Raw genomic sequence first — 27,755 nt, forward strand, 5'->3', positions numbered from 1 at the left:
AGGATGCTCCTCTCTGACTTCAGGAAGCCTGGGAAAGGGGAAAGCCAAGAGGAAGGCTACCTCCTGCGGAAGTGGGGGTGGCCCGAGCACCATGGAGACGACCCCCAATGCAGCTGGGTCTGTGGGGTTGGAGGAGAACTGGGAGGCTTTCCGGGGAGCCCCGCTCCATTGGGAGGAGCCCGCCTGGGGCCTGGGAGGCAGCTGGCATCTTGCAACCCTGCAATTAGTAGGTGGAGGAGCTGGGTGGTGGGGGGGGGGGGGTGCCGAGAGCTGCAGCTGGTTGATGGGTGCTGCCTCTGCGTCCGAGGTCCCTCCCGCTGCCCCAGAGGGGTGCCCAGGGTGGCTGGCAGTCTCCAGGCAGACAGGGCACTGGATTCTTGGGAGGGGATGCAGAGAATAGGGAAAGCCAGGAAAACAATACTAACAGTAAAGTCGTGTTGTTGGACGTGGGTTTGGACAACCCAGGTACTATTGTCCTCATTTTCAGATCGGGAAATGAAAGCCCAGAGGGATAGAAGCCAGCAGACACTCAGCCAATTGGAAAGAGCCGGGGCCCGATACCATGTTTATCTGGAGGGCTGGGGCGCAGGGGGGAGGGTCACTCCCGGGTACGGGTACGGATCTCAATGCAGGCGACCCCGGGGGCTGCCCAGTAGAGTCGGGTTGGCAAAACGACTCAGGAGGCCGAGCCTTCAGAGGACTGACTCCAGAGCCCCCAGCCTGTCCCTGCAGGGGGAGGAGGGGCTGGGTGGGGCAGTCTGGCCCAGCCGGTTCTCTAGCCTGTCTGGGCACCCCAGGCCTGTGAGGAGAGGCCTGGCACCACCACCCCTGGGCTGCTGCTGCTTTCGTACTCGGCCCTCTGCCCTGGGACACTGCTTATCTGACCAGCGCAGACTCCCATCCAGGACCAGTCCTGCAGGTACTGCAGTGGGGCTGGATTTGGGGGGTGGTTCTGGCTTCAGCCTTCTACCAAGCCATCCATCTCCCTCCCTCCCTGCCTCCCTTCCCTCCCCTTCCCTCCCATCCCCTCCCCTTTCCTTCCTTCCTTCCTTCCTTCCTTCCTTCCTTCCTTCCTTCCTCCCTTCCTCCCTTCCTTCCTTCCTCCCTCCCTCCCTTCCCTGCCTCCCTTCCCTTTCCTTCCTTCCTTCCTCCCTCCCTTCCCTTCCTCCCTTCCCTTTCCTTCCTTCCTTCCTTCCTTCCTTCCTCCCTCCCTCCCTTCCCTCCCCTTTCCTTCCTTCCTCCCTCCCTCCCTCCCCTTCCTCCCTTCCCTCCTTCCTTCCTTCCTTCCTTCCTTCCTTCCTTCCTTCCTTCCTTTCTGTTCTAGCTTCAGACTTCTATCATGTCATCCAACTATCTATCCTTCTCCCTCCCTCCCTTCCTGTTCTGGCTCCAGCCTTCTCTCATATCATCCATCCATCCTTCTCCCTCCCTCCCTCTCTTTTCTGTTCCAGCTCCAGCCTTCTACCATACCTTCCATCCATCCATCTGTCCTTCCTTCCTTCCTTCCTCCCTTCCCTCTTTCAAAGATGCCCACTCAGTCCAGGCTACCGTGACGGCTGCTGGCAGGATTCTCTGGCCTCCAGGAGCATCTGGTGGGGCAGGCAGGAGAAGCAGAGGAGTACACAACCCCCTAAGACTCTAAGAATGAACAAAGTAGGCTGAGCTTTGAAGGACTGGTGGGGCTTTGATGGGGGAGGGGCAAGGCTGGTGGCAGTAGGGGGTGCAACTTGGCTGGAGCTGCAGGGTCTCTGGAGAAGTGGAGTGGGGTAGGGCTGCAGGGGAGGGCAGGGGCTGCACCACGTGGGGCCTTGCCTTGGAGAGGTGGGGTAGGGAGCCGTCCTCGAGAGCTCGGACTCTGGCCTCGGATCCATCGGACCTGGAATGGCAACATCACCACCAACCAGCTGTGTGGCCTTGGGATAGTTACTTGCCCCCTCTGAGGCTCTGCATCCTCGGTGAAAAGTGGGAGGAGGATGGTAGCGCCTGCCTCAGCGGGTGTGAAGTGCACGGCGAGGCTCAACACGGTTACCCGTTCTCGGAAGTCACCCCTGTGTTGACGAGGAGCCGGTAAGAGTTCCGAGCTCATGGCTGACATGTGTCCCTGGACTGACTATACCTCACCCTGACCTTGGGCCAGTGTCTCCCCTTCTTGGTCAGTTCCCTCACCTGTTCAAGGAGAGACTGGACCAGACCAGAGGAAAAACCCTCAGGTGCCTCCGGGGGCCAGGCGGTGATGTGAATGAGGTGCACGCAGAGTAAGGCTGCAGTCACGTGTGAGCGTGAACCCGACGTGGTCCAATGTGCCGATTCCTCATGAGAAGGAAACCCGCATTTTTCTGAGAAGCTTCCCATTGCTATTAGCAATGCGTTTAATATAGTTTTCAAAGTATCACGTGAGCCAAAGCTGCTGCCGTCACCACCGCGAACGCAGGACGAACAGGCTGCGAGCAGGAAGGCAGCACATTCCAGGCCTGGAGAATCTTCTGGTTCCGCGTCTGCCCCTCCCGAGACTTTGGTCTTCCCTTGGAGGCTGATGGGGGAGGCCAGACCCTCTCCTCACTGCCGTTCTCCGGAGCGGCCCCGCCTGCAGATGGGCTGGAATGGGGTCCCTGCTCAACACTCTTTTTTCAGGGGTGCCAGGGAGTCTGGGGAAGCCCGCCTTACCGGCAGGTCTGCCTGGGGCCTGGGGAGGCGGCTCTCAGGGCTGCTGTCAGTGAGGGCCTGGCTCCTGGGGGTCAAAGGGCAGGCAGCATTTCAGCCCCTTCTGGGACTGACTTCCTGTTTGGAAGAGAAAACAGAAAGGCCCCAACAGGAAATGGGTCTTCTTCCCTTCTCCCCACAGCGCTTTTTCCGCTGGCTCTGGCCTGTGGGGAAAGACCCATGATGGAGGGAGGGGGGCTCCCCATGGCTGGGTCTCACCCACTCCTTCCTTTGCCCTTGGAGCGCAGGAGGGAACCTGAGGCCTCTCCGCCATGATAGCAAATCCCACCTCACCGGCACTGCTAGGTCACTGATCACCAGCACTGGGGCCTTGGGGGCCCCCTCAGACTGGGCCACAAGAGAGAAAGCACGGGGTGCAGCTCTCCACCACAGCCACAGAGTCTCTTTCCCAATTGAAGTGAACTCCTCTTTGGTGCCAGGCCCCTGCTCAGAGCCACAACTGCTCCTTGCATACCCCCTGAGCACAGGGAACTCACCCCTTCTGCCTGCTAAAACACAATGTTGACGGAGCCTCTTTCTGCAGAAAGCAGGCCTGCTGCTGAGAATTCATCTAAGGGCAGGTGTCTCAATGCCACCTAGACTTGCAGATTCAAAAATGTATGCTATTGTGTTTTGAATAAGTTTCTACCAGATTTAACATAAATCTGCTGGTTATAGAGGGTTTAGACATTAAGTATCAAAAATAACATGGAAACTACCTGCAACTTCATTACCTAGAGCAGGGCTGGGATAAAGATACAAGGATTTATTATTTATTGTGTTTACACCTACCTCTGGTCACCTGACCTTCATCCCATGCGGCAGAACCCAGCGGGCAAATCCCCCCTCTCTGGCGCACACTTTCACGTATTTCAATAAGAACTAACCTTTACTGAGCTCCAGATGAACTCATCTTATTCTCACGATAGCTGTATGAGATGTCTAATTTACTGATGGAGAAACTGAGGCTCAGAGAGGTCAGGTACTTCCCCATGGTTGCACAGCCAGGAAGGGGCAGAGGCACAGATCTGAATCCATCCGGAGCAGAATGGAAGTCTCTTCTTCTCAGATTAGACACACACTGTACCTCCTCCTTCCCCTCATGGGAGCCGGATTCCCGACCATTTAGCAGCTCAGATGTTCATTCATTCATTCTTTTGCATATTCAGTCACTCATTACGTAACTTGACATTCCTGAGCTTGGGCTACGTGCTGTCCCCTACACCAGCTGCCCACATCTGCCACACTCTCAGGACTCTGCCCTGAGAACCCAAACTCGGTTTATTACAAAAGGCTGAGTTTATCACATTGTACTATAAACAGCTCCACCTGACCCTGAAGCTTCAGAGAGGCAGCCTGGGTCGAGGCCCCAGCAGCCCCCCTCGCCATCCCCCTCGCCCCTGCATGAAGGTCCTGGGTGGATGGGGGGTGTGGAGACCAGGCCCGGGAGCGGTCCTGTTTTTATAACATCAGATGGGTCCAAGGACCCCGCACACATACATAAAATATACATGTATAAAACACAGGCGATGGCTTCCCTTCCAAGAGGCGTTGCTAGGGTGGGATGGTCGACCCCCACCCTGGGAGAGGAGGAAGTCAGCCGTGGCGGGGAACACGGGTGGCTGCATCAGTCCGAGCGGCCGGTCCGCCTAGGCACCAGGGGCCTGTGGCCACGGGCCAGTCCTGTCCGGCCCTGGGAGCTCTAGGCCACCTGGATCTGCAGGTCCTCATCCTCATCCAGGTCGCTGGCTCCGTCCCCGGCTTCCTCAGTGCCGAAGCGAGCGCTTCGGATCTTCCCGAAGAGGGGGGCGTTCTGCTGCTGCCTTCGGAGTCTGTGGGGCCGGGTGACAGGACGGTCAGGGGAGTCTGTCAGCTGCAAGCAGCCAGGCCTTCCCTAGCACTTCCCTGCTGGCAGGCCCCAGGCTGGGCCTTTTTCATCCATCACCTCATCACCCATCATCCTCCCAGAAACCACGGAGGTGAGGGAGATGCTACTTCACCCCTGTTTGGCAGACAAGGAAACTGAGGCACAGAGCAGTCAAGTAAACTGCCTAGTCCCCCAGACAGTAGTGAGTGAGGCTGGGCTCCACGGTGGGCTGGGGCTGGAGAGGTAAAGTAGCCGCTTAGGGTCATACTGCTGGGATTTGAACCCACGTCAGGCTCCAAAGATCACAGGCAGAGAGTTTGGGGCTAGGGGTCTGAGTCCCCCCCCCCCCCCCCCCCCCCCCGGGACAGTGAGAAAGTGCTCCGCCCTCGCTCTTCCCCACATTCAAATTCCTAAAGCCAAAATTTACAAGGGCTGGTGGAGGAAATGCCCATCCCCCAGCAAGTGGCCGCCTTGGCTGCATCTTACTGGAAGGCATGAATTATTAACACGGCAGGGAGGGGCCCCGGCGGGGGCCTCCATTACTGGGCCGTGATTTAGTGAGCTGTCCCCGGAACATTAAAGCACAAAAAGTTGGAAAATAAAACGAGGCAGTAGTCCTGGGCAGCCCTGCCCTCCCCGTTGGAAGCACTTGAGAGGCTGGGTAGAGCCTGCCTGTCCATTTGGGGAGTTTATGGCTCCCAAAGAATGTGGCCAACACTGCGGGAAAGCCCGGGGCTAGGCGGCCTCTGAGGGGTGTGTGCTGTGGGGGTAGAGTGGCCAGTGCCGGCCATGCTTGGACTGGTGCCTGGGCCCCTGCACAACACTTTATGGGTCTCGTCCCAGGCAGATGGGGAAACTGAGGCCAGGTTGGCCACGTCACATGGCTTCAGGTCTGGCTTCATAGCCTGAATTCCCAGCCACGAAAACTCCACACACGGCAGCACATGGCACGTGCTCAGTAAATCAGGGCACAGATGGCCAGGGGGCAGTTTGGCCAGAACACTGGTCCACTGTGTGGCCGTGAAGACATCTATCTTCTTAGGCCTGAGTTTCCTCGTCTGCCAGCTCCCTAGAACAAAATATCTTCTACTTCCCTTCTCTCATAGGAGCATGATTCTTGCGGCACAACATGGGTCCCAAATATAAGTACCCCCCAACAGCCCCCAGGGGCTCCCTGGGGGCAGAGGCAATAACAGCAGTAGCAGCACTTACTATGTGCCAGGTACTTTTATAAGCTCATTTAACTCACAATAACTGCGAGGTAAGAACTGTATCATCCCCATTTTACAGAGGAGGAAACTGACACAGAGAGTTTAAGCAAGTGACCCAAGCAAGACCACGTTGACCACCGACATAGCTACTAAATGCAGATTCCCACCACCCGGGCAGCCTGGCTGCAGAGCCCGTATCTCTCTGTTCTGTGAAATAATAGGATGCCACTAAGGGCCTGACTAGGGCCTGGCACAGGAAGTTGGTCAGTATAGTGGTCATGATGCCCTTGGCTGGCGGGGCACCTATGAAGTAGGCAGTGGCTTAGGCTCGGCTTCTGTTACCTTGTGGTCTCGGGGAGAGTACACAGAGTCCTGGGATGGGGTGGTCAGGGAAGGGATGAAGAGTGCTAGCTGGGTGCCCCAGAGACCCTGAGGTCATCCTTCACTAACGCGGTCGCGTCCCGTCCAGAGCTGATGGGTTGGGTCTACCATCAGGGCCGGGGCTCCTCCATGCTTCCCTGCCTTCCGATTCCTCAGCTCCCAGCTGGCCTGTGGTCACCCCAGCCCGGGGACCTTGGGGGCTGCTTGTTCTTCCTGGCCATGACTCTCCAGACCCTTTGGCCCTGTCCGCTGCTCCACCTAGGACCCGACCTCTTTGGCCGCCCTTCCTTCCCTCTCACCACCCGCCCACCTGCCTGCCAGCAGGTCACAGGAGATGATTCCAGGGCTCCCAGCTGGTCTCACTTCCTGCACTCCCCTTCCCTGGTTTCCTGGCCCTGGCCCTTCCTGCCTGGAGGGGACAGGATTCTGGCCCCAGGGGTCTTGGATCTCTTCCTTCACCGCCTTCCCCTCTAGCAGGAGTTTGGGGCTCCAACCCTGACCGGGAGGAAGTCTCTCTGCCCGGTTTCTGTGCCCCGGCCGGGAATCCTCTCCCCGCTGGCCCTCCTGCCGCACGCCGGGCTCACCTGGACTGCAGATGTTCCAGCTGCACTTGTAGGTTCTCGCTCTGCTCCGTCTGCTCGTCCAGCGACCGCTGCAGCTTCCGTGCCTGGTTGTGGGCCTCGTCCAGCTGGTGGGTGAGCAGGGAAAGAGCGTGAGGGTCACCTTGGGCCAGCCACTCCTGCCATTCCTCTGCCTTCCCCAAGAGCAAGCCCTGTCTGCCCATCGAGGCCAAAACCAAGGCCCACCTCCGCCCAGGAAGCATCCCTTTGCTCCTCTCCGTATCTGCTGCGCCCCTGCCTTCCAAGTCTACACGTCTTGCAACACCCCAAGCTACTGATGCAGCGATCAACCCACCTGCCCGTCTCTCCCTGTGGGTCTGTTTATCTGACCATTCAGCCGTGGAATAGCATCTGTCCATGGAGACACCTACCTACCTGCCCACTCACCACTGCTTATTCTACCCGGCCACCCATCCGCCCCATCTATCCGTTTCCACTCTCCCAGACACACCTATTATCCCATCTTTCCATCCTTCTGTCCTTTCTCTCTGTCCATTCATCCTTCTACCCACTGATCCAGTTATCTGGCCATCTTTGCACTGTCATTTGTCTTTCCACATATCTGTACACTCATCTGTCATTTGTCCGCCCATCCACTCACCTACTCATCCACCCATCCATCTATCCAATCACCTACCCATCCACCCATCCATCTATCCAATCACCTACCCATCCACCCATCCATCTATCCAATCACCTACCCATTCACCCATCCATCTATCCAATCACCTACCCATCCACCCATCCATCTATCCAATCACCTACCCATCCACCCATCCATCTATCCAATCACCTACCCATCCACCCATCCATCTATCCATTCACCTACCCATCCACCCATCCATCTATCCAATCACCTACCCATCCACCCATCCATCTATCCAATCACCTACCCATCCACCCATCCATCCATCCAATCACCTACCCATCCACCCATCCATCTATCCACTCACCTACCCATCCACCCATCCATCTATCCAATCACCTACCCATCCACCCATCCATCTATCCAATCACCTACCCATCCACCCATCCATCTAGCCAATCACCTACCCATCCACCCATCCATCTATCCAATCACCTACCCATCCACCCATCCGTCTATCCAATCACCTACCCATCTACCCACCCATCCACTCACCTTTCATACACCTATCGTTACATCCTCTCCATCCCTCCCTCTTCCCTCCTCCCCCTCCCTTCCCCATCCACCTGTCCATCTGTTCTCTCATACATCCGTTCATCCATCCACGGAGTTACTCTCTCGTCTTTCCATCTACACATCTATGTGGTACCTGTGCCTCCTACACATCCACCCACTCATCTATCCATTAATCTATTCGACTACTCATCTCTTCGCCCGATTTTCTTCCCACGCTGCTACATACGCATCTATTTACCATCCGTTGGACGCCCACATCCCGCTCTACCCTGGGCACCTCCCGAGAGTCAGGCTCATGCCGGGCACCGGGGGCCCGGCGCAGAGCGACACAGGAGGGCCCTGCCGCCCCACTCCCACCCCGGCTGAGGTCTGAGGCCGCCCTCCGGGCCCCCGTGGGTGCTCACCTCGTCCTCGGCCTGGGCCAGCTCCTTCTTGAGCTCCTCCACCCGCAGCCGCAGCTTCTTCACCTCTGTCTCGTGCTGTTCCACCCGCCGGTTGGCGTGTGCCAGCTCTGCCACCTTCTCCTGGAACTGTTTCTTCAGCTTGCCGTGCACGTGCTTCAGGTCTGCCAGCTCCTGCGGGGCAGGGGAGACGGGGGAGGACTCGGCGTCAGAGGGCACCTGCCTATTCGCCGCCGTGCCTCCAGTGCCCACAACAAGGCTGCACCCAGCGGGTGCCCGATGGACATCTGGAGGATTAAGAGGCTTAAGCGACACAACGAACAAAGAGCACTGGCGCGGGGCCGGGCTCCCAGTAAAGTGCTCGGTAAGCCTCGCCCCCGGTGGGCACCCAGGAGGAGCAGCTTCTAGGGCGACTGCCACCCCTGTCCTTAGTCGTTACTTCAGGGGTCCCCGGCCCCCAGTGGGCCGGAGCTGGACACCCAGCAGGCGCTCTGCCCTGGCTGCACGGGGCCCCAGGGGTGCCCCGGCCCCGGCCGTACCACCCGCTACCCCACCTTGTTCTTCTCGAAAAGCGCAGCCTGGCTGGCCCGCAGGTCACAGTCCAGCGCGCTGGCTGTCTGCCTCCGCCGCCGGGCCAGCGCCTCCTCCAGGTCCCCGACCTGTGCCCGCAGCTTCTTGTTTTCCCGTTCCAGGCCCAGCTTCTCGGTCTCCAGCCTCTCACGGCGACCCCACTCGGCTGCGTTCTCCGCCTGCAGCCGCTCCATCTACAACAGGGCAGGACGGGGTCAGGGTTCCGGGGGACAAGGGACAGCAGGGTCTGGGCTGGATGCTCCCCCTCCCCATCTCCTCCTGTAGCCAATTTTGGCTCCAGGAAGCAGATCCGGCTGCAGCAGCTATAATTAACCTGGGCTGATTTCACGGTGTGCAGGATGTGAGGGAGCTTCTGGTCTCTGTGTGGGAGAGAGGCCCGTCACCCCCTGCAGGCTGGAGCCCGGGGTGTGGCTGGTCCCCACCTCAGCGCACAGGCCTGCTTCTTGCCCTCTTCTGAGCGGTCGGCTGATGGAGACAATGCCCCTGGCTCCCCCCAGTCCCAAACTCTCCCGGCTCCCAGCCGCGGCCTCACCTCACCCCTCAGCTCGGCCATCTTCCTGTCCATGCTGGACCGCGCACCCAGCTCGTCCTCCAGGTCTTCGGACATGCGACCCAGCTCGTCCTGGTGGGCCTCCTTCAGGATGCTGAGCTGCAGGATACAGCACAGCCTGGTTATGTGAGAACCACCTGGGTGCATCTGGAACCAGCTCTGGGGGATGGGCTCTGGTGCAGGAATGCTCTGCAAAGAGTCTGAGGCGGGGCCCACGTGGGCCACAGAGTATCCAGAACAGAGCCTGAATCCCACCACTTGTGCCATTTCTGGCATCTCACGCTTCCGACCTCATTACCCGCTAGCCTCCCAGTGTCTACTCGTGGCCCCTGTCACCCCACTTTCCACAAGAGTAGCCTAGAAGGAGCTCTTTAAAAAGACAAATCCAATCATACCTCCATCTTTGGGTTGCTTAGGATAAGGACCCGCCTCCTTTCTATGGTCTCATGAAGCCCTGCGTGGTTGGACCCTCGTCCATCTCTCCTCAGCCTCATCTCCCACCTCTCTCCCCTTAGTTCACTGTGCTCTAGGCTCTAGTCCTCAAACACACCAAGCTCCTGTCTACCGCTGGGCCTTCGCACATACGGCTCTCTCTACCTGGTGCACTCTTTCCAAGGTATTTTACAGGACTGACTGTACTCATTCTCAGGGTTTGGCCCAAATGCCCCCTCCTCAAGGAGGCCCCTCTCCTCCTCCCTAACTACAAGGGGTGCCTCCTTTACTCTCTGTCCCACTCCCCACTGGAATGTGACCTCGGGAGGACAGAGAGCTTGCCTGTCTGCCCACCTTTGTATCCCCGATGGTCTCGGCTCTGGGTAGCCCTGTGCTGGCTGAATGCACACAATAGACCCGAACAGGGTCTGCGTATGGGTGCGGGGCTGGCCATGTCAGGATCGCCTGGGGTGATTCTGGCAGAGTTGCACATTCCCTGTTGCACAGCAGGAAAACCAACAAACTACCACTCTGTGCAACGACACGGATGAGCCTCAAATACATAATAGTGAGGGCAGGAAGCCAGTTACAAAAGAGAATCTTTATAATTATCTGCTAAACTGCACATTCATGTTTTATTCACTTTTCTGCAAATGATTCCACTTCATAATTTGAAAAGATTAAAAAGGCAGATTCCTGGGCCCATCCCCCAAAGATGCTGCTTCAGGAGAGTGAGGGTTTTAGGATATTTCCCAAGAGAGTCTACCACGGGACCAGCCTTAGTCGCCTCCACGGCAGTTTCAGGCTCTGAGGTCTGGATCTTTGTACCTTCTGGAAATGCAGCTGATCCACAGGCTTTCTCTGGGTGGATGCGCCCCCTGGTGGCTATGAGGGCCTGCACAGGAGGCAGCAGCGGCCCCCCAGGGGGATTTCTGCCTACCCCGAATCCCCCTGCTACCGTGGTGGAATCCCCTGACAGCTGGAGTCTCAGTTTTGTCATTTACAAAATGGGGACATCAGGGTCCAGCCTCCTCGACCGCCCCGAGGCATCAGTGAGAGCACACACTAGGTGCCCAATGAATGCTACATCCAGACTCCTCCCCTTCAGCACAGTCTACAAAGCCCAGTGAGGTCTGGCTCCCCTGTAACCTCCTCTCTCACTACCCTCCAGCCACACTGGCCTGTTTCTTGCACACACTAGGCTTATTCTGGCCGCAGGACCTTTGCATTTGCTGTGCCTTCTGCCAGGAACTCTGCTCCCATATTGTCTCAAGGATGGCTTCTAATTCCTTTAGGTCTTGCCTCAAACATCACCTTCCTAGAGAGGCAGGCCTGCCTGCCTGCCTGCCTGCCTTCCTTTTCTTCCTTCCTTTCTTTCTTTTAAGACTTAGTGAACTTTATTTTTTTTTTATACTTTATTTCTTTATTTTGAGAGAGAGCGAGCAAGGAGGGGCAAAAAGAGAGACATAGAGAATCTCAAGCAGGCTCTATGCTGACAGCACGGAGTCCGACCCGGGGCTTGACCTCACAAACTGTGAGATCATGACCTGAGCCGAAATCAAGAGTTGACTGACTGAACCACCCAGGTACTCCAAGAGAGGCCATTCTTTTTTTTTTTTTTTTTTTTTTTCTTTAAATGTTTATTTTTGAGAGAGAGAGACAGAGTGCGAGCAGGGGAGGGGCAGAGAGAGAGAAGGAGACCCAGAATCTGAGGCAGTCTCCAAGCTCTGCACTGTCAACACAGAGCCCGATGCGGGGCTTGAACTCATAAGCTGTGAGATCATAACCTGAGCCGGAGTTGGACGCTTAACCGACTAGGCCACCCAGGCGCCTCTAGAGAGGACACTCGTGACCCACCACCCCATCTCTCTCATTCTGAGTGCTTCAGAGCTTATGAACGTACCTGCCCGGTTACTGTCGGTATCCCCCGGGCCCCACCCCGTGGCCTCCACAAGGTGAGCTTCTGAAGGCAGGGACATCGCCTGCCCCGGCACCCAGAACGGCGTATGGCACACAGCCAGTGCTTGGCGAGGAAATGACTGAACTCCCTGTCTCCTGCTCCCACTGCTGAAATTCAACAGCGCAGTGCTGCATCTCCTAGGAAGACCGTCAGCTCCAGGACTTACTTGCTTGAGCATCTCCTGCTTGGTCTTGTTCAGCTCCTCATACTTGATCTTCCACTGGCTGAGCTCCCCTTCCAGCTTCTCAATGTTCCTGCTCAGTGCCAGTTTATCCCTGGAGAGAGGAGGAGGAGAGGCAGACATGGGGGTGAGCTCACTGAGGCCCTCTGCTGAAAGCCCTCACCGGTGGTCTGCACCGGAGGAGTAGTCCGTGTCCAAAGTCCTTGCCTTGGCATTCAAGGCCCTGGCACCCCACACTGTGGCAGGCACCCTGCTTCTGCACTCCTTTTGGAGGGGTACCCCCAACCCCACGCACAACCGCGATTGCCCGGCTTACGACGTGGGGAGGTGACCGAGACTCCAGGCAGTGGCCATCCTGGGCAAGTGTCTCAGGCTCAACTGCCAAATATGACGTCTGTTCCTGTTTTACGTACTGGGGTTCCCTGTAAGGCTTGGTTTGCACACAGGGTTCGGGAGTTGGAAAAGCTGGAAAATACTGTCCAGTGGGTCTTAGATGGAGGGGGCACTTCCTGTCATCATCCCTGGGTGGGTCTCCTGCAATCCCCACTCTGCACTCTGCTCTGCGCATGCATGAGATGCTGTGAGTAAAGAGCACAAGGCCTGGCCCTGGCACACAGTAGGTGCTCAACGAAGAGCTGTGCTTATCATCACTCTTCAGCATGCTGTGCCTCACGACTGTCCCCCTCCCCCCACCACTCTCAGGAAGCCTGACGTGTCCTATGTCTAACATGGGCTTCTCAGAAGAGACAATGCCACCTTCTAGGAGGTATGTCTGATAATCACGCATGATCGGGTCATTTAGTGGGCAGGGACAAGGCGTGCCTACGTCCTGCAGTCAACGCCCAGGACATCTTGTGCACCCAGGAACTGTCCCGCATCCCTGTAACGCGTGCATGTCCTGTTGGACATCCCTGGGTGTGAAAAGGATCTGAGCCTTGAACCTCAGGCTGATTCCCATATAAACAGAAAGTATCTTCGGTATAACGTGGTGTTCCCCAGGAACAGAATCGCTGTGTAAATTGAGGGAATGTCGCGCTCTGCTTTGTTCAGAACTCTGCCAAAGGCTGTTCATCTCTCAGGAAATCTGGTCACCAAAGAGACAGCACTTGTGTATTTGAGTTATTAACCCCACACACCTGCACCTGCCGTTTTTGTAGCCGCCCTGGGAGGTGACTTTACCTGACTGAACACACATAAGGCTGCAGGACAGTGGCTGGCTCAGAGTATTTGCTGGTATGGTTATCATCGCTATCATTCTTTATAAAGTTACCAGATGCTGACTACATTTGACCCTGAACACCATAGATTTCAACCGCATGGATCGACTTACATGCACACTTTTCAATAAATACAGTACAGTACTGTAAGTATATTTTCCTTTCCTTTTCTTTTTTAAAAATGTTTGTTTATTTTGAGAGAGAGAGAGAGAGAGCGAGCGAGCGCATGTGCCCAAGCAGGGGAGGGGCAGAGACAGAGGGAGAGAGAGAATCCCAAGCAGGCCCTGCACTGGCACCCCAGAGGCTGACGTGGGGCTCGAACTCATGAACCATGAAATCATGGCCTGAGCCGAAATCAAGAGTCAGAGGCTTAACCAACTGAGCCAGCCAGGCGCCCCTTCCTTTCCTATTCTTAATGTTTTCTTTTCTCTAGCTTACTTTATTATAAGAATACAGCATATGATACGAATAACATACAAAATATGTGTTAATCAACTATTCACGTTATCAGTAAGGCTTCTGGTCAACAGTAGGCTATTAGCTAAGTTTTTGGGGAGTCCAATTCTGGGGAGTCAGATTTTCAACTGCACGGGGGGTGGTCAGTGCCCCTAACCCCCACATTGTTCAAGGGTCGACCGCATTTCACTATTTCTTCTAGGGGAGCTGGGCCTGAGCATTTCCATGTCATGATACATATATTTTATGATAGGCTCCCCTCATGTGTACTTTAAATTTCAGTTAATGAAACAGGTTGAGTTTCGTCTGTTTTGCTTAAACAGAAATTTACGGTCTCACGGTTCTGGAGGCTACAAGTCCAAGGTCAAGGTGTCAGTAGGACTCATTCTGTCTGAAGCCCACGAGAGGGAATCTGTGTCCTCGCTTCTGGGAGTTTGTGGGCCACCACTGGGGTTCCGTGATTATAGAAGCACCACACTGACCTCTGTCTTCACACTATCTATGCATTTAATTTCTGGACAGAAAAGGGGGTGTTACAAAATATTCTTTGCAATCAGGCCTGTGCCCTGATCAAGGTCACCGGGAACCTCCCTGTTCTAAATCCATGGGTCAGAACTTAGTCCTCTCCTTACTTGATCAATTCAACTGTTCCCTGTCCTCTGTGAAACAGGTGCTCCTGGCTTCCCTGTCCCTTCCGGGACTCCCTTCTCCTGTCTCGTCTCCTGCTTGGCTCTTCCTCTGCTCTCTAAACTAGGTTGGCTCCAGGGCTCCGTCTCTGACCTCCCTTCACCTGGCTCGTGGCTTTATCAGTATCGCCTATTCACTGCTGACTCTTGAGTTCTTACCTCCAGCCCAGATCCACCTCACGAACTCCAGACTCCTCATGTCCCCAGCTGTCTCCCTGTCATCTCAGACTCAACCAGTCCAAACCTGAATTCCCATCGGCAACCCCTCAACCTCCCTGACTGTCCATGGCACCCTCTCCCTGCCAGGAGAAAAGCTCCGTGAGGCCAGGGGTGGGGAGGTTTGGTCGTATTTAGAGCGGTATCCTGACTGCCGAGCACGGGTTTGCCAGAGTAAATGCACGATACATATTATTTAACTAATGAATTATTAAAATAAGTCAATAAATCAAACCTTGCACTGGGTCCTCCGGTAGAGCACGCCGCTCTAAAGTTCCAAGACTCGGCCCTAAGTAGTGCCATTCACCTGCAGCGAGCCTCACGTTCCACAACACTGACTTTCATTCTGTGATTCTGAGGGTGCCCTGGTGTGGCCGGGTCCACCCCCCGGGGCCCTGCTTCCCTCCCAGGACTCACTCTCGCTCCTTGAGTAGCACCTTCTGGGATTCATCTAGCCGCAGCCGCAGGGCGGTCAACTTGGATGCACCCTCTTCGATGGTGGCTGTGTCTTCCCAGGGCAGCCGGCTGCGCTCCTGGCGGCCTGAGCTGCCCCGTGGGCCCCCGGCCCCCACGCTGCGGGCCTCCCAGCAGCCCTCGGGCTCCTCTGGTCTGTTCTTCAGCAGGCTCTCCACTAGCTCCAATTCCTGTGGGGACCAAGGCGGAGGATGGACCAGTGGCAGCTGAGCCCCGCTCTTGGCCAACCTCCTGGCCTTTCCCAGGCCCGGGGTCTGGGATCAGCTTGTAGGTAACCTTGGGCGAATCACACAGCCTGCCTCTCCATCCCGTAGCCTGCCTCTCCATCCCTGGAGAAGGAGAGACACCCCCTCTTCTGGGCCTCCCCCTTCACTTCCTGGAACTGTGCATTGAGTCAGCCACCAAAGTTCTCTGTATCCGAGAAGATTTTGCAGGAGATGGTGAGCTCCATGTCATTGGAAGTATGCAAGCATATGGTGGGACACTGGTGTGAATGGAAGCAGAAGCAGGGACACTTATAATGGATAAGAGCTAGCTTCTCTCAAAGGGAATTCCGGCTCGAAGATCCCATTCTTCACGTGCCAACACTAAGGCACCAGGAGATATGTGACATGGTAAAAGAGGCCCAGGCAGGCAGTCCCTGTGAGCAGAACCAGCTCCCAGACAGGAAGCACTGAGGGATTATTAACTCAGTGCCAAGCCCTCTTCCTCTCCTCCAGCCTCCCCCTACCCCTTGGCCCCTTCAGCCTGCCCCTGCTACACCCACAGCCTGTCTCTGACCACGAACCTGAGACATCCATGGACTCTTTTCCAGCCTGGCTTCCCTTGTGACCTTCCTAGATGAGTCTAGGCCAACTCCTTCCAGGTCTGGCCCTCCGTTTCCCTATCTGGACTGGGACAGTGGCCCTGGGAACTACCTGGGGAGAGAGGCTCTACTCCTAATGTATCTCAGACTGTCTGGGTAGAGGCCTTGGACGCCACCTGGTCCAAAGTCCTGTTTCACAAACAGGGAAACAGGGAGGGAAGGGGCTTTTTCTGAGTCTCAGACCGAGACCCTGATCACCACCAGCAGCCCCTTGGCTAGGCTGGAGGAAAAAACCTCAGACTGTAATCCCAAGGTTCCTGCCACTGCACTGCCACCTCCGGGGCTGTGACTGGCAACCACAACAAGGACAGGTCAGGAATAGCACCTGAGGCTGGCTGACAGGAGCTGTCATTATCCGCCCCAAAGAAGAGCAATGAATGCCACCTCCGAACACCAGGCAGGCCTGGGGAGGAAGGGGGGGGGGGGGCTTCAGCCACCAGGAGGCAGCAGTGCCCACTCCAGCCTGCAGGGATGGAAGGGGAGGGAAAGGGGCAGCCAAGAATCTGAGCTGGAAGAGCTGGCCTGTCTGGGGATGGAGCTGGGAGGAATGTGAGTCTGGACTCTGCTCCTACAAGGCCTGCTGGGTCAGGGGATGCTGCCCTCCACACCCACCATTAATGCTCCAGCCAGACTGATTATTACAGTGGGTCCTGGAGTTCACCTGGTTCAACTACCCAATGCCCCAGTCACCAGCTGGCAGACATTGGTACTTAATCTCTCTATGCCTCAGTGTCCTCATCCACAAAGCAAACACCTCTTGGGATTGTGAGAATTAACTAGATACGGCACACGCAGAGTTTAGTGCTCTGTGTAGGTGCCCACTGAATGACGGGACCTGTTATTCTCAGCCTCTGGGCTTTTGCATGCCTAGGATGTCTGCCTGCACATTTCACAGCTAATTCCTCCACATCCGTTTAGTCTCAGCTGAAATGGGACCTCTTCCAGGAAAGCTGTGAAGCCCCCTTCCCAAAGCCTGGTTCAGGGACCTTCTCTGTGCCCCTATTGCCCTGACAATCTCCCACCCCCTCAGCTTTGATGATGCGGGTTATAGATGTTCACCCCTACCCGCCCCCCCATTCAAGCTGAAAAAATGAATGAATTCAGCTGCGATGCTAATGGACGCCTACCAGGCAACTGTTCGGATCATACTCCTGCCCCAAAGGGACGATTTCATGGTTCTGTTGACTGCTCAGATGTGGGAGTGGAGGGACCACCAGGTCCCAGGCCTCGCCACCCTGGCGATCTGCCTCTCCCGAAGAATGGCCTCTTGAGGCCCTGGGGAGCAGAGGCCAACCCAGGGGAGTGAAACCTCCCAGGGGACCAAGCCCTTCTTTATCCCCCTTTCGGAGTCCCGCAGCGCTCCCTTCCGGACCCCCCGGTGCCAAGGCCCTGCCCAGGAACCCACCTCGTCCCCAGCCCCACAGCCCCACCCGCGCGCCGCGCACCTGGCTGCCCTGGGGCACTTCCGACCCGACGTCGCGCACCGGCTCCTGCTCCCGCTCGGGCTCCGGCCCGTCCGGCGTCCTGTCGGCGTTCCCCCGGGCGCCGCGCAGCCGCGCAAGCTCGCGGCCCCGAGCCTCGCACTCGCCCTGCGCCTCCTGGCGCTCGCGCCGCGCGCCCGCCAGCTCCTTGGTGAGCGCGTCCAGGCGCTGGCGCAGCTGGCGCACCTCCTCGCGCGCGCGGTTGCGCTCGGCGCGCACCTTGCTCCACTTCTCGCGCCAGTTGGCGGTGCAGTCGGACCACCAGCGCATCGTCTTCTCCATCTGCGCCGCGCGCGCGCGCGCCTCCTCCAGCTCCCGCAGCCGCAGCTCTTCGCGGCTCTCCCAGTCCCCGTCAGCCAGCAGCGCGGGCGCGGGCGGCAGCGACAGCGCGGGCGGCGGCCCCGGCGAGGGCGTGCCGCTGGGCGGCGTGGGCGGCAGCGAGTCGGCCGGCCCCATGCGCTCCGGCGAGGGGCTGCCCAGGATGGTCAGGAGGCTGCCTTTGGACAGCTGCGGGGACTCGGCCAGCCGGGGGCTGGGCCCGTGGCTCATGGTGCGGCCGCGCGGGCGGGCCCTGCGTCCCAACTCCGGCCGGACTCAGGGGCGGCACGGGGGACGCCCGGCGGATGCGATACGACTGTGCATGATGGCCACTGCTCCCCACCGCTCTCCTGGCCACTGGGTGGGGGACGCTTCTTCCTTGGACCTGTGGGAGAACACAACCGTTATTTGGTCGTGGCCACCACCTGTCCATACCCATAAGCTCAGACATGGGAAGGGCAAAACCGGTAGCGGGAACCGCATGAGCAAAGGCAGGAGGGGGGAAACGGTCTGCTTCAGGAAAGTCCCAGTGAGGCTGTAGTGGTGAGCAAGGGCCTGTAACCGCTTCCTCACTGGCCTCCAGACACCACCCTACTGTCCCCTCACCCTGCAGCCGAGGCAGCTGATCTGAAACCTTGATCTGCTGTCCCTGACCTTCAAGTCCAGTCTCACAAGGTGAATGGCTGGTACTACTTCCCCATCTCCACCCCAAATGCAGCACGCATGCTTGCTGAAGGAGTCCCCTCCCTGCCGCTTGCTGCGCTGGGCTAACTCTCATCCTTAAGATTTATCTGAGATATCATCTCCTCCTAGAAGTCCTCCCGGACCGCCTCAGGCCAGGTGGCCAGCCCCATCTGTGTCTCCATCATTAGTCTAACCAACCTCACCTACCATTGATCTGTATCCCTGTCTGCTCCCCATCCTGTGAGTTTGCTGAGGGCAGGGGCTGGCTCTTGGCCACTGTTTTAGTCCCAGCATATGATGACAATGGCAGTGACATTTGTGGAGGGCTGACTACAGGCCGGGTACCATGCCTAGGGTCTCATTTATTCCTCTCAATAGACTCCAGGGAAATGACTGCCATTTACCTGAGGGGAAAAGGAGGCTCAACTCAAGGTGGGTTAAAGCCTCGGTCTGATCGCAGATACTGTGTCTGGGAGCCCAAATGCAAACACTGGTGAGGGTTTGGTGAATGCAACACGTGTTCTGGTGGTATGATGGAAATAAGCCCGTATGCAGTGTGGGGGTGTGGCGTGGTGAGGGATCGGTCCCACTGCTGGACTCTGCTATTTGTGGGCCACATCACTTTAAAAGAAGCGAGATGTGGACCCCTGGGTGGCTTGGTCGGTTAAGCATCTAACTCTTAATTTTATCTCAGGTCATGCTCTCAGGGTTTGTGGGTTCCAGTCCTGCAGCTGGGCTCCACACTGACAGTGTGGAGTCACCTTGAGATTCTCTCTCTCCCTATCTCTCTCTGTCCCTCCCAACCCCCTCTTTCTTAAATAAACTTAAAAGTGAGACACATGCCCTCTCTCTGTCCCCAGCCTGTCCCCCTCTCCCTCCATTGTGGCCTTGTGTTGACCGCCAGCAGCAGCCTCTCTTGGGACATCATGCTCTTCCTTCCCCATTCAGCAGAGCGTGTCCCACAAATCCTCACCCAAGGCCCTGCCCCGATAGCCATCCCTTCCTTTCCAGTGCACTTCTGGCAGGACTCAGCCCCACAACAAAGTGTCTCAATACCAGCTGCTCCCAACACTGCCTGGCCAGCCCTCTCTGTCCCCTCTTCATCCTCCTCCCACCTCTAACCCCCACTCTCAGCAGGTGATCTAATGTCATAGTTGCAGTGAAAAGGGAAGCCATCAGATTGGCACTCCCTCCAGGTCCTGTTCCAAGGCCCATGGCCCCCTTCTCTCTGGCCCTAAGAGGATGGAAGGGCTGTCCCTCTTTGGGTCAAAGGTCCCCTCTCCGGTTTCTCCCATCTCTGCCAATGATGCCCTCTCTAGGGGGCCTCACCCCTGCTGGAGTCTCTCCTGGCACGATCCTCCCCCCTTCTCCCCTCCTCTCTCTCTTCCCTGTCAAGGCCCGTCCACCCTTTCAGTCTCTTTGCCCTCTCTCATCAGGCCACGCCAGGCTGGTTTCCGGCCACACTGCCCTACCTACCTACTGGGCAAGTCTCAGCCCTCGCCGCTGCACCCTCTCTAGTGTGGGCACCGTCAGCCTCTCCTGCTTTCCTCCGTCACCCTCATCCAGGACGCCGTGCTCTCCAGGTCTTCCTCCTACCCTCCAACTGCTTCCCGCCAGCCTTCCCGGGACAACCTGGGTGCATCTGTCGAGTGGCGGCATCATCCAGTCCTGGGGCTCCTTGTCTCTCACCACCCGGCCTGAGCCACCCCACCATGTCGTCACCAGCCCTGAATCTCTCTCTCTAGCCCAGGTGCCCCACCGGAACCTCCCATGCCTCTACCGGGATGTTCCTCAGATAACTCAGACTCAGCCTGGCTGAACTGGAACTCACCTTCTCCATTCCCTCCACAACCAGCTCTTCCTTCTGGATGCCCCCTCTGGGAGAAGAGCACTTCCTCACTCCTTCATGCTGTGGAGTACATTCTGGAATCTTGCTTTGTCCCCACACCCCTCATCCCGTCACCTCCAACTCCTGTTGGTCTGCCACATGTCACAAGGATCTATCCACCTTCTTCCTACTCTGTCACTAACCTGTCAAGGCCACCACCATCATTTTCCACCTGGGTAACCCCAGCCACTGCCTCTCTGCTTTCCCCCTGGAACCAAAGGTGGTTCCTTTGCCTTCTTCAAATCCATTCTTTTTTTTTTCTTTTTTAAAAATGTTTCTTTATTTTTGAGAAAGAGACAGAGTGTGAGTCTGTGGGAGAAGCAGGGTGGGAGAAGTGGGAGAAGCAGAGAGAGAGGGAGACACAGAATCGGAAGCAGGCTCCAGGCCCCGAGCTGTCAGCACAGAGCCCGACATGGGGCTCAAACTCACGGACCGTGAGATCATGACCCGAGCCGGTTGGACACTCAACCGACTGAGCCACCCACGTGCCACTCTTCAAATCCATTCTGAACAGTGGCAGCCAGAGTGAGTTTTAATTTAATTGTTTTTAAAGTTTATTTATTTTGGGGGAGGGGGAGGGGACAGGATCCAAAGCAGGCTCTGCGCTGACAGCAGGGAACCTGACACAGGGCTTAAACTCACAGGCAGTGAGATCATGACCTAAGCTGAAGTTGGACACTTAACCGCCTGAGCCACCCAGGTGCCCCCAGAGTGAGTTTTTAAAAATGCAAACCTGGGGGCACCTGAGTGGCTCAGTCAGTTGAGCATCTGACTCTTGATGTCAGCTCAGGTTGTGATCTCGAGGTTCACGAGGTCAAGCCCCGACCCAAGCACAGGGCCTGCTGGGGAGTCTCTCTCTCCCTCTCTCTCTCTGCCCCTCCCCTGCTCGGGCGCTCTCTCTCTTAAAATAAACAAACATTTTTAAAGAACACCAACCTTTGGCCACGCTTTGTTGCTGGCAATAGCGGTGACCCCCCTCTAGCGTCAAGTCCGAGCTCGCTCCCTCTGGGAGTCCCAATCACAAAAATCCTTCAACCCCACCACTTGTTCGCGGTCCACACCACCCGCCTCCCACCCCCCCGCCCCCCAGCCCTGCTCCCCTCACTCAGCTCACGTTCCGCGGCCCTGCTCTCGCCCTGGCAAACTCCCTCAGCGCCCCAGCCCCTCTCCTGTTCTTTTCTCCCCAGGCAGTGCCAACCTAGGTCACCTCCACTGCTCTGCCTGCCTTGCCTCCACCTGTGCAGCCAGACACCGCGGGTTTTACCCTCAGGTGGAGGAGTTTACGTTCGTGACCGCTCGCGTGTCAGTGCTGCCCGGCGATCCTCCTGTATTTCTCTCGTCCGTTGGCTGTTTGTTAATTGTCTGTCCACCGTCACCAGGCGTCGGTTCTAAAGGCCCAGCTCTGTCACCAACCTCGTGTAAGCCACTGCCCCTTTTTGGGCCTCAATTTCTCCACCTGTAGAATGCGGGTGGCGTGGGAGTGAGGGAGACCAGTGCTTCCTGATCAAGGGATTTTTCAGATTCACCTAGATACTGGCTTAAAATGCTGTTCCTGGGCCTTACCTCCCCCACGCCCTGCCAGAGCCTCATGGGCAGTAGGTGTGGGGCTGGGGATCTGCATTTTTATAGTCCAGGTTGGGGACATTTGAGTACATGGTGATGCCTCGTCACCACCCCTCGTTTCACACAGACACACGTGTACGTCTCGATGCCAATAACAGCTACACAAAGTCACACACCCAGACACAGCCATACGGACCTAGCGTGCAGTTCCCCACACACCACCACCTCCCTGGCAGGCTGCGTGCCCTCCGACAGGCTCTCTGTGTGTGCAGTGAGGTGGCTGGCCTAGATACCACGTGCATTCGCAGACATCTTCGCACACCCGGACACATCTGCAGACACGCATGCAATCCCACACACTTAAACACAGACACAGAGCGACACGGGAAGGCACGTATCCTCAGGGATGGACCCCTATGCACGCGTCACGGTAAGGATGCACGGAGATGCTCCCCTGTAGATACAGAGTCACGGATGCACCCGAAGACACGCACGTGAAAACACCGGTGGATACACACGGACACGTGCCAATACTCAACCCTAAGACAGACAGATGCACATGCACACAAACACACACTCCTCCTCTCCGCCTTTCCCTGGCCCAGCTCCACGAGAAGAAGCTCTTGGAAAAGAGAAACAATGTGAGGGCCTGAGGGGGAGGGGAGGAGGCAGGAAATCCCAGTGCCAGCCCTGTGCTGGTTCTGGGGTGTGGGGGGGAGGTCTGCCAGGCTCCGGCTGCTGGGCCCTTCTGGCAGCCCTAAACTGAGAGGGTGGCAGGGAGGGGGCCACTGCCATATCTTCTTGGCCTCCGGGAGCTTCCAGGCCTGGCATGGGGCTCAGCAGTGAGGGGGCGGGGGTGGGCTCTTTCCAGGAATCTCAAGCCTGTCGCTTAGGGGCAGGGCAGGCGCCACCCAGGCCCCTAATGGCTTCCAGGCGCCCACACTAAAGGCAGGGGTGGGCTCCAGACGGAGCTCCCGTTGCCCTTCCCAGCAGCCTGGCTCAGTCCCTCCTGGGGGCTGGGGGAGGAGGAAGGGGAGCAGCGGGGAAAGAGGGGCTCTGAACAGCCCTCCTGCAAGCCCAGAGTCCCCTGGGGGCCGTGTGTGCATACGTGTGGAAAGGGGTGGGGGTCCCAAGGTTGGCTTTCTGGAGAAGCCCACCCCCCGGCACACCAGGAACCCTGCACCCCACGTAGATTCCGCGGCAGCCAGACCCTGCCTAGCAACACCTCCCCTCACCCTCACTCCCATCCCACTCACACAACACAGCCCCAGGGACACACACACAGAGCCCTAGTAACGGACGCTCACCACACTCACCCAGAGTCGTGTAACACAGAGGCTCAGGTCACAGTTACAGAGACAGACTGCCGCTGCCCTGCCCTTCCTGCCCCCTCTCCACCAGGCTCAGTGCCTTCTTCCCATAGGGTGTGTGGTTTGTATGTGTGTGTGTGTGGCCTCCTGCTTCCCCTAGGGTGTCACTACCCCCCAAAGAGCAGGTCGGGGAGGGACCAGCCACCACAGGCCCCAGAGAGCCTTCCTCACCCCACCCTCCCCTCTCCTGCCTCCCACCAGCCAGACGGGTCTATTCCTGCTCTAATCCTCAGGGTTTCTGCTCAGGCTGTTCCCCCACTCGGAACGCTGCCCCTCAGTCTCCGAAACCCCCACCCATCCCTCAAGCTCAGTTCTGCCACCTCCAGGAAATGCCTCGATCTCCTCAGCTCCAGCTCCTCCTCCCCAGAGAGCACAGCCCTACAAACCCTCGCAGCCACATTTGGCCAGCTGCCCTCTCTTCTTGCAGCACAGGCTTCCCAGGCCCAGACGGGATGCTTGTGCCACCCACAGCTTCTAGGACAGGCCTTGAATACAGGATTTGCTTGAAGTTGGCTGGCGGGGTGGAGAGCAGAAGGCTTAACTGTGACCTCGCATCCCATTAGTTGGGCAGTCCCCCTTAGTGGGACTCAGAGCTCCCGAACCCCAGCCCCACAGCCGTCCTCACTGCTGCAGGAAGCTGTGGGCTCACTCTAGGACAGAAACTGGAATCTTTTGATCCAATACTTGCCTCAGGCGAGGCCCTCATCTACTCTGTCCACAGAAAGTGACCAGTGGTTCCTGCTGCTTGTGTTACTGTCTAGGTCTCTCCCTCCTTCTTTCTCCATCAGCGAACTCCTACACATCCTTCAAGACCCACCTTTAGTTTCCCCTCCTCTGGAAAGCCTTCTCTGATCTCATATAGAGCACGCGAGTGTTTCCAAAGCACTGGCACACCACCCTGTTCTTAGGCAATGGTCATAAGGAAATCTTGATCTCTCTGGCTGTCAGCACAGGGCCCAGCATACAGCAGATGACACATAAATACTTTCTAGGTTGATGGATAGAAGATCAACAGTTAGGGATCCCCTTATAAAGAGGGAGGGTTGAACTGTCCTAAGGATAAAGAGTCATTTTGTAGCCAGACTCCAAGACAGGCAGGTGTGTGAGCCTATCTGTGGCCAAGGTCAAAGTCAGAGGTCATTTCATGGCCAGGTTAGGGATTGGGCCTCTTACTTAAGCTTAAGTGGCCCACAGGAGGACAACTTTGTGTTTTGTCTTTAGCACATTTAGATGACTCTCACTATCCGGCTAGAGAAGGGAGCAATGCTGAGGGCTGGATGGGGGCCAGCTGAGGGGACTGGGGGTTACGCAGCGGCCCAGCTCTTCCCTCAAGCTAAGAACCCCGCTGTGTCCTTCCAGAACCTTTCAGGTGGCGCTCTGGAGCTGCCCATGGCCACAGGCCTGGCTGTGGGCAGGGAGCAGAGCCCAGCAGGAAACCGCAGAGGACAGCCTGATTGGATAAGTGCAGGGTCCAAGGCTGGTCAGCCCACAAACTGCGGGCACCTGTCCCTCGGACCTGCTGCCTGGGCTCCAGCCACTGGATGGCCAGGAGAGGAGGGAGGGAGGGAGGGAGGTAAGCAGGGCCTGCCAGCTAGACCTGAGCCCCTGGGGAGCAGACTATCCCAGGCACCCCCATCTCAGACCGAGGAGCCACAAAGATGTCCTACATCACTGATTAGAACTCCTTTCTTTACAATGGACCAACTTAGGTCCAGAGGAGCAGCGACTTGCCCACGTCCACCCAGAGGACCAGCAGCAAAGTGGGGGTGGGGTGTGGGGGGGGTGGGGCTGGACTGCTGGGATTGGATCCTTCCCCTCCTGGGCTAAGTCTGCCTAAGGGGCATGATGCCCCTGGGAACACTTATAAGAGGGGGTCCTCAGGCATCGGGCCAAGTGGCCAAGCATAGCTGGTATGGGAGAGAGTTAGAGCCTTTCACGGGGGCCGGCCAGCCTCTCGGCGACTCCTTGAACTTTTGTCGCTTTTGTAGAGCAGACGTCTCACCAGTCAGGGCTGTGCCACTGGTAGGCTGTGTGATATCTGCAACTCTCTGTCTTGTCTGGGCCGGTTTCCTTGCCTGTACGATGGGGAGAGGCACTAACAAGATTCCTAAAAGCTCTGTCCAACAAAGTGGGCAGACCTTGTGCCACCTGAACCGACCCGAGCCAACCCAACCCCCACACAGGTCTGTACAACCCTCACTTAAGACACAGAAACAGGAGCCCAGGGCGGAGAGTGGGTTTGCCAGCTATCATCTATTGGCACCATTAGAACGGGGGGGGGGGGGGGTAACTGAGGACCACTCCATTCTCCTCGCACTGAGCCATCGCTCTGACTGCCCCAACTCCCTCCAGAAATGCGCTTTCTGCCCGCCCACGGCCAGAAGTAGCGTCGACCCTCACTTCCTCGCCCCTTCCCCAGCAGCCCCGGTCCGGCAAAGACGCCCCGCTCCCTCTAGCGGCTGGCGGAGGGCAGAGGGGGCTCCCGGCCCCAGGCAGCGCGGTCCCGCCCACCCCGCCGCGCGGCCCCCATTGGCGGCCGCCGCGGGCTTGGGGCGGCGGCGCCGCGCTCCGATTGGCCCTTGAACCCGTCCATCCCGCACTCGCCATGGTGACCACGTTGGGTCCCCCGGGAGAGTTCCAAATTCCGCCCCCGCCCGCCGCCCCCCTCCCGTCCGGTCCCGGCCCGCAGCATTCCGAAGGCGGCCCTGCCCTCCCCCCACTCCCGGCAACCCCTCTACACCCGAGGCCTGGGGCCCCGGGAAGTTGGGGAGCCCCGGGAGAGGGCTAGGAAGTTCTCGGAGTTTGGGGGTTGCTGCGGACGCTGTGCCCCTCTCCTCCAGCACGCCCCCCAACTTAACCCCTTCCCTCCCGCGGAAGGTTCGCGGCCTGGAGGGAGTTCCCGGGACGCAGTGGCTAGCTGCCCCCAGCGCTGCCGCCCCCGCTCACCTCAGCCGTGGACCCGCGGGCTCCGGACGTCCGACCCGCCGCGGCTGGGCGGAGCGGGCACGGGGCTTGCCGCGGCCTCCGCCGGGAGGGCCGAGGGAGGGCCGCCGAGTCTCCTCCTCCCTCCCGGAGGGAGGGGAGGGAGAGGAGACGGCGGGGCGGGGGCGGGGGGCCCCGGCAAGCTGCAGCCCCAATGTGACCCGGGCCCACCGAGTTGCCGGGGTGGGGGCACCAGCCTGATTTGGAGGCGAGGGGCACGGGCCGGGGCGGCGGGCTCTGCTAGAGAGGGAGCGGGACCCGGACGGAGGCCCCACCTCCGCTTGGGGCCGAGGGTGGGGGTGGGGGGTACGAAAGGCAGGGTTTGGGGGCCCCCGCGGGGTTCGGCTTTCCCGCCTCAGGCTTCCAGAGCGCCAACGACACACTAGGCGCCCTGCAGCCGAAGTAGGCACCGCCTGTGCCGGGACAGCACGTGGGGCACGCTTATCAAATGTTCACTTTTGTTACCTGCATTCTTCCTAGTGCCAGCTCTGCCACCGAGTGGCCGTGGAGCAGCAAGTCTCTGCCCTTCACAGGGCCTCAGTTTCCCCTTTGTACCACAAAGGGATTCACCAGAGTAACCTCACGCATGTTGAGAAGCGTGGTGCGGCACTTGGCCCGCGGTGGGGGCGGGGGGAGATTTTCTCCGAGGTGCTGGGGTGCGTCCAACCTGGGACAGGAGCAGGCACTTGTCCCCAGGCAATTACGGTAAGGCGCTCTTTTGTGCGCCCAATGGCTGTGGGACTTCCTCCGCCCATGGGAGTAAGGTGGTTGTGGTTTGCCCGCGAGATGGGGGATGGGTGCCAGGAGGGCTTCTCATCATATCCTGTATCTGGAGGGCGACTGTGGTCAATCCTCTTTTTTTTTTTTTTTTAAAGTAGGCTCTAGGCCACCTGTGAGGTTTGAACTCATGACCCTGACATCGAGTTGCATAGTCCGCTGACAGCCAGCCAGAAAAGCCCCTGCCATGAATCCTTCTGAAAAGATCACCAAAACTTCCCGGAGAGAGTGGAGGCAACAAGACCACATTGGGACTCTACCTTGAAAAGGAAACGAAAAATGTTGAAGAAAGACTAGCTTTAACTAACGAACACTATTTAGATTATGATTGCAACCATGCAGACATTAGAATGAAGAGTTGGTCCTTTACTGAAACAGGGCCATTTTTGCAAATATATTTGAGAGTTTCACGTGCAAATGGTGCTCTGAGTCCTTCGGTAGTCTAACAATTCTCTCTGGAAGGACGCGATCATTTCTCTTTTGCGATGTTCTCTTCCTCTGTGGACAGCTATGCCTTCATTTGTCCCATGTCGCTTTAACCAACTTCATGAAGCCCTGCGCTTTTTGCAATATTTGCAGTTTTGCTTGTCAGTTCATTTGCTTCTTACTTGCGTGGTTAAATGCTGATGTCTGATGGAGACAGATTTGGGGAGAGGATGTGGTGTTGGAGAGAGATCTAGTCCGTAAATGTTGCGAGGCTGGCCTTTGCTTTGCTTTGTACC

The 27,755-nt window shown here is 57.6% G+C and overlaps 1 protein-coding gene across 1 annotated transcript; it reads right to left on the reverse strand.

Annotated features, from left to right (window-relative positions):
• Positions 1-1,359: 1,359 nt before the first annotated feature.
• Positions 1,360-26,765, reverse strand: CCDC102A (coiled-coil domain containing 102A). The gene is made up of 9 exons (XM_049622247.1): positions 26,221-26,765; positions 17,416-18,154; positions 15,049-15,275; positions 12,042-12,150; positions 9,466-9,582; positions 8,897-9,106; positions 8,346-8,516; positions 6,744-6,847; positions 1,360-4,532 (listed from the first exon to the last, which is right to left on the reverse strand). Exons 2-9 carry the CDS (start codon positions 17,998-18,000, stop codon positions 4,403-4,405), a joined length of 1,653 nt encoding a protein of 550 aa, XP_049478204.1. The 5' UTR covers positions 18,001-18,154; positions 26,221-26,765; the 3' UTR covers positions 1,360-4,402.
• Positions 26,766-27,755: the final 990 nt, after the last annotated feature.

Source organism: Panthera uncia (genome assembly GCF_023721935.1).
Source record: "Panthera uncia isolate 11264 chromosome E2 unlocalized genomic scaffold, Puncia_PCG_1.0 HiC_scaffold_19, whole genome shotgun sequence".
Taxonomy (NCBI): domain Eukaryota; kingdom Metazoa; phylum Chordata; class Mammalia; order Carnivora; family Felidae; genus Panthera; species Panthera uncia.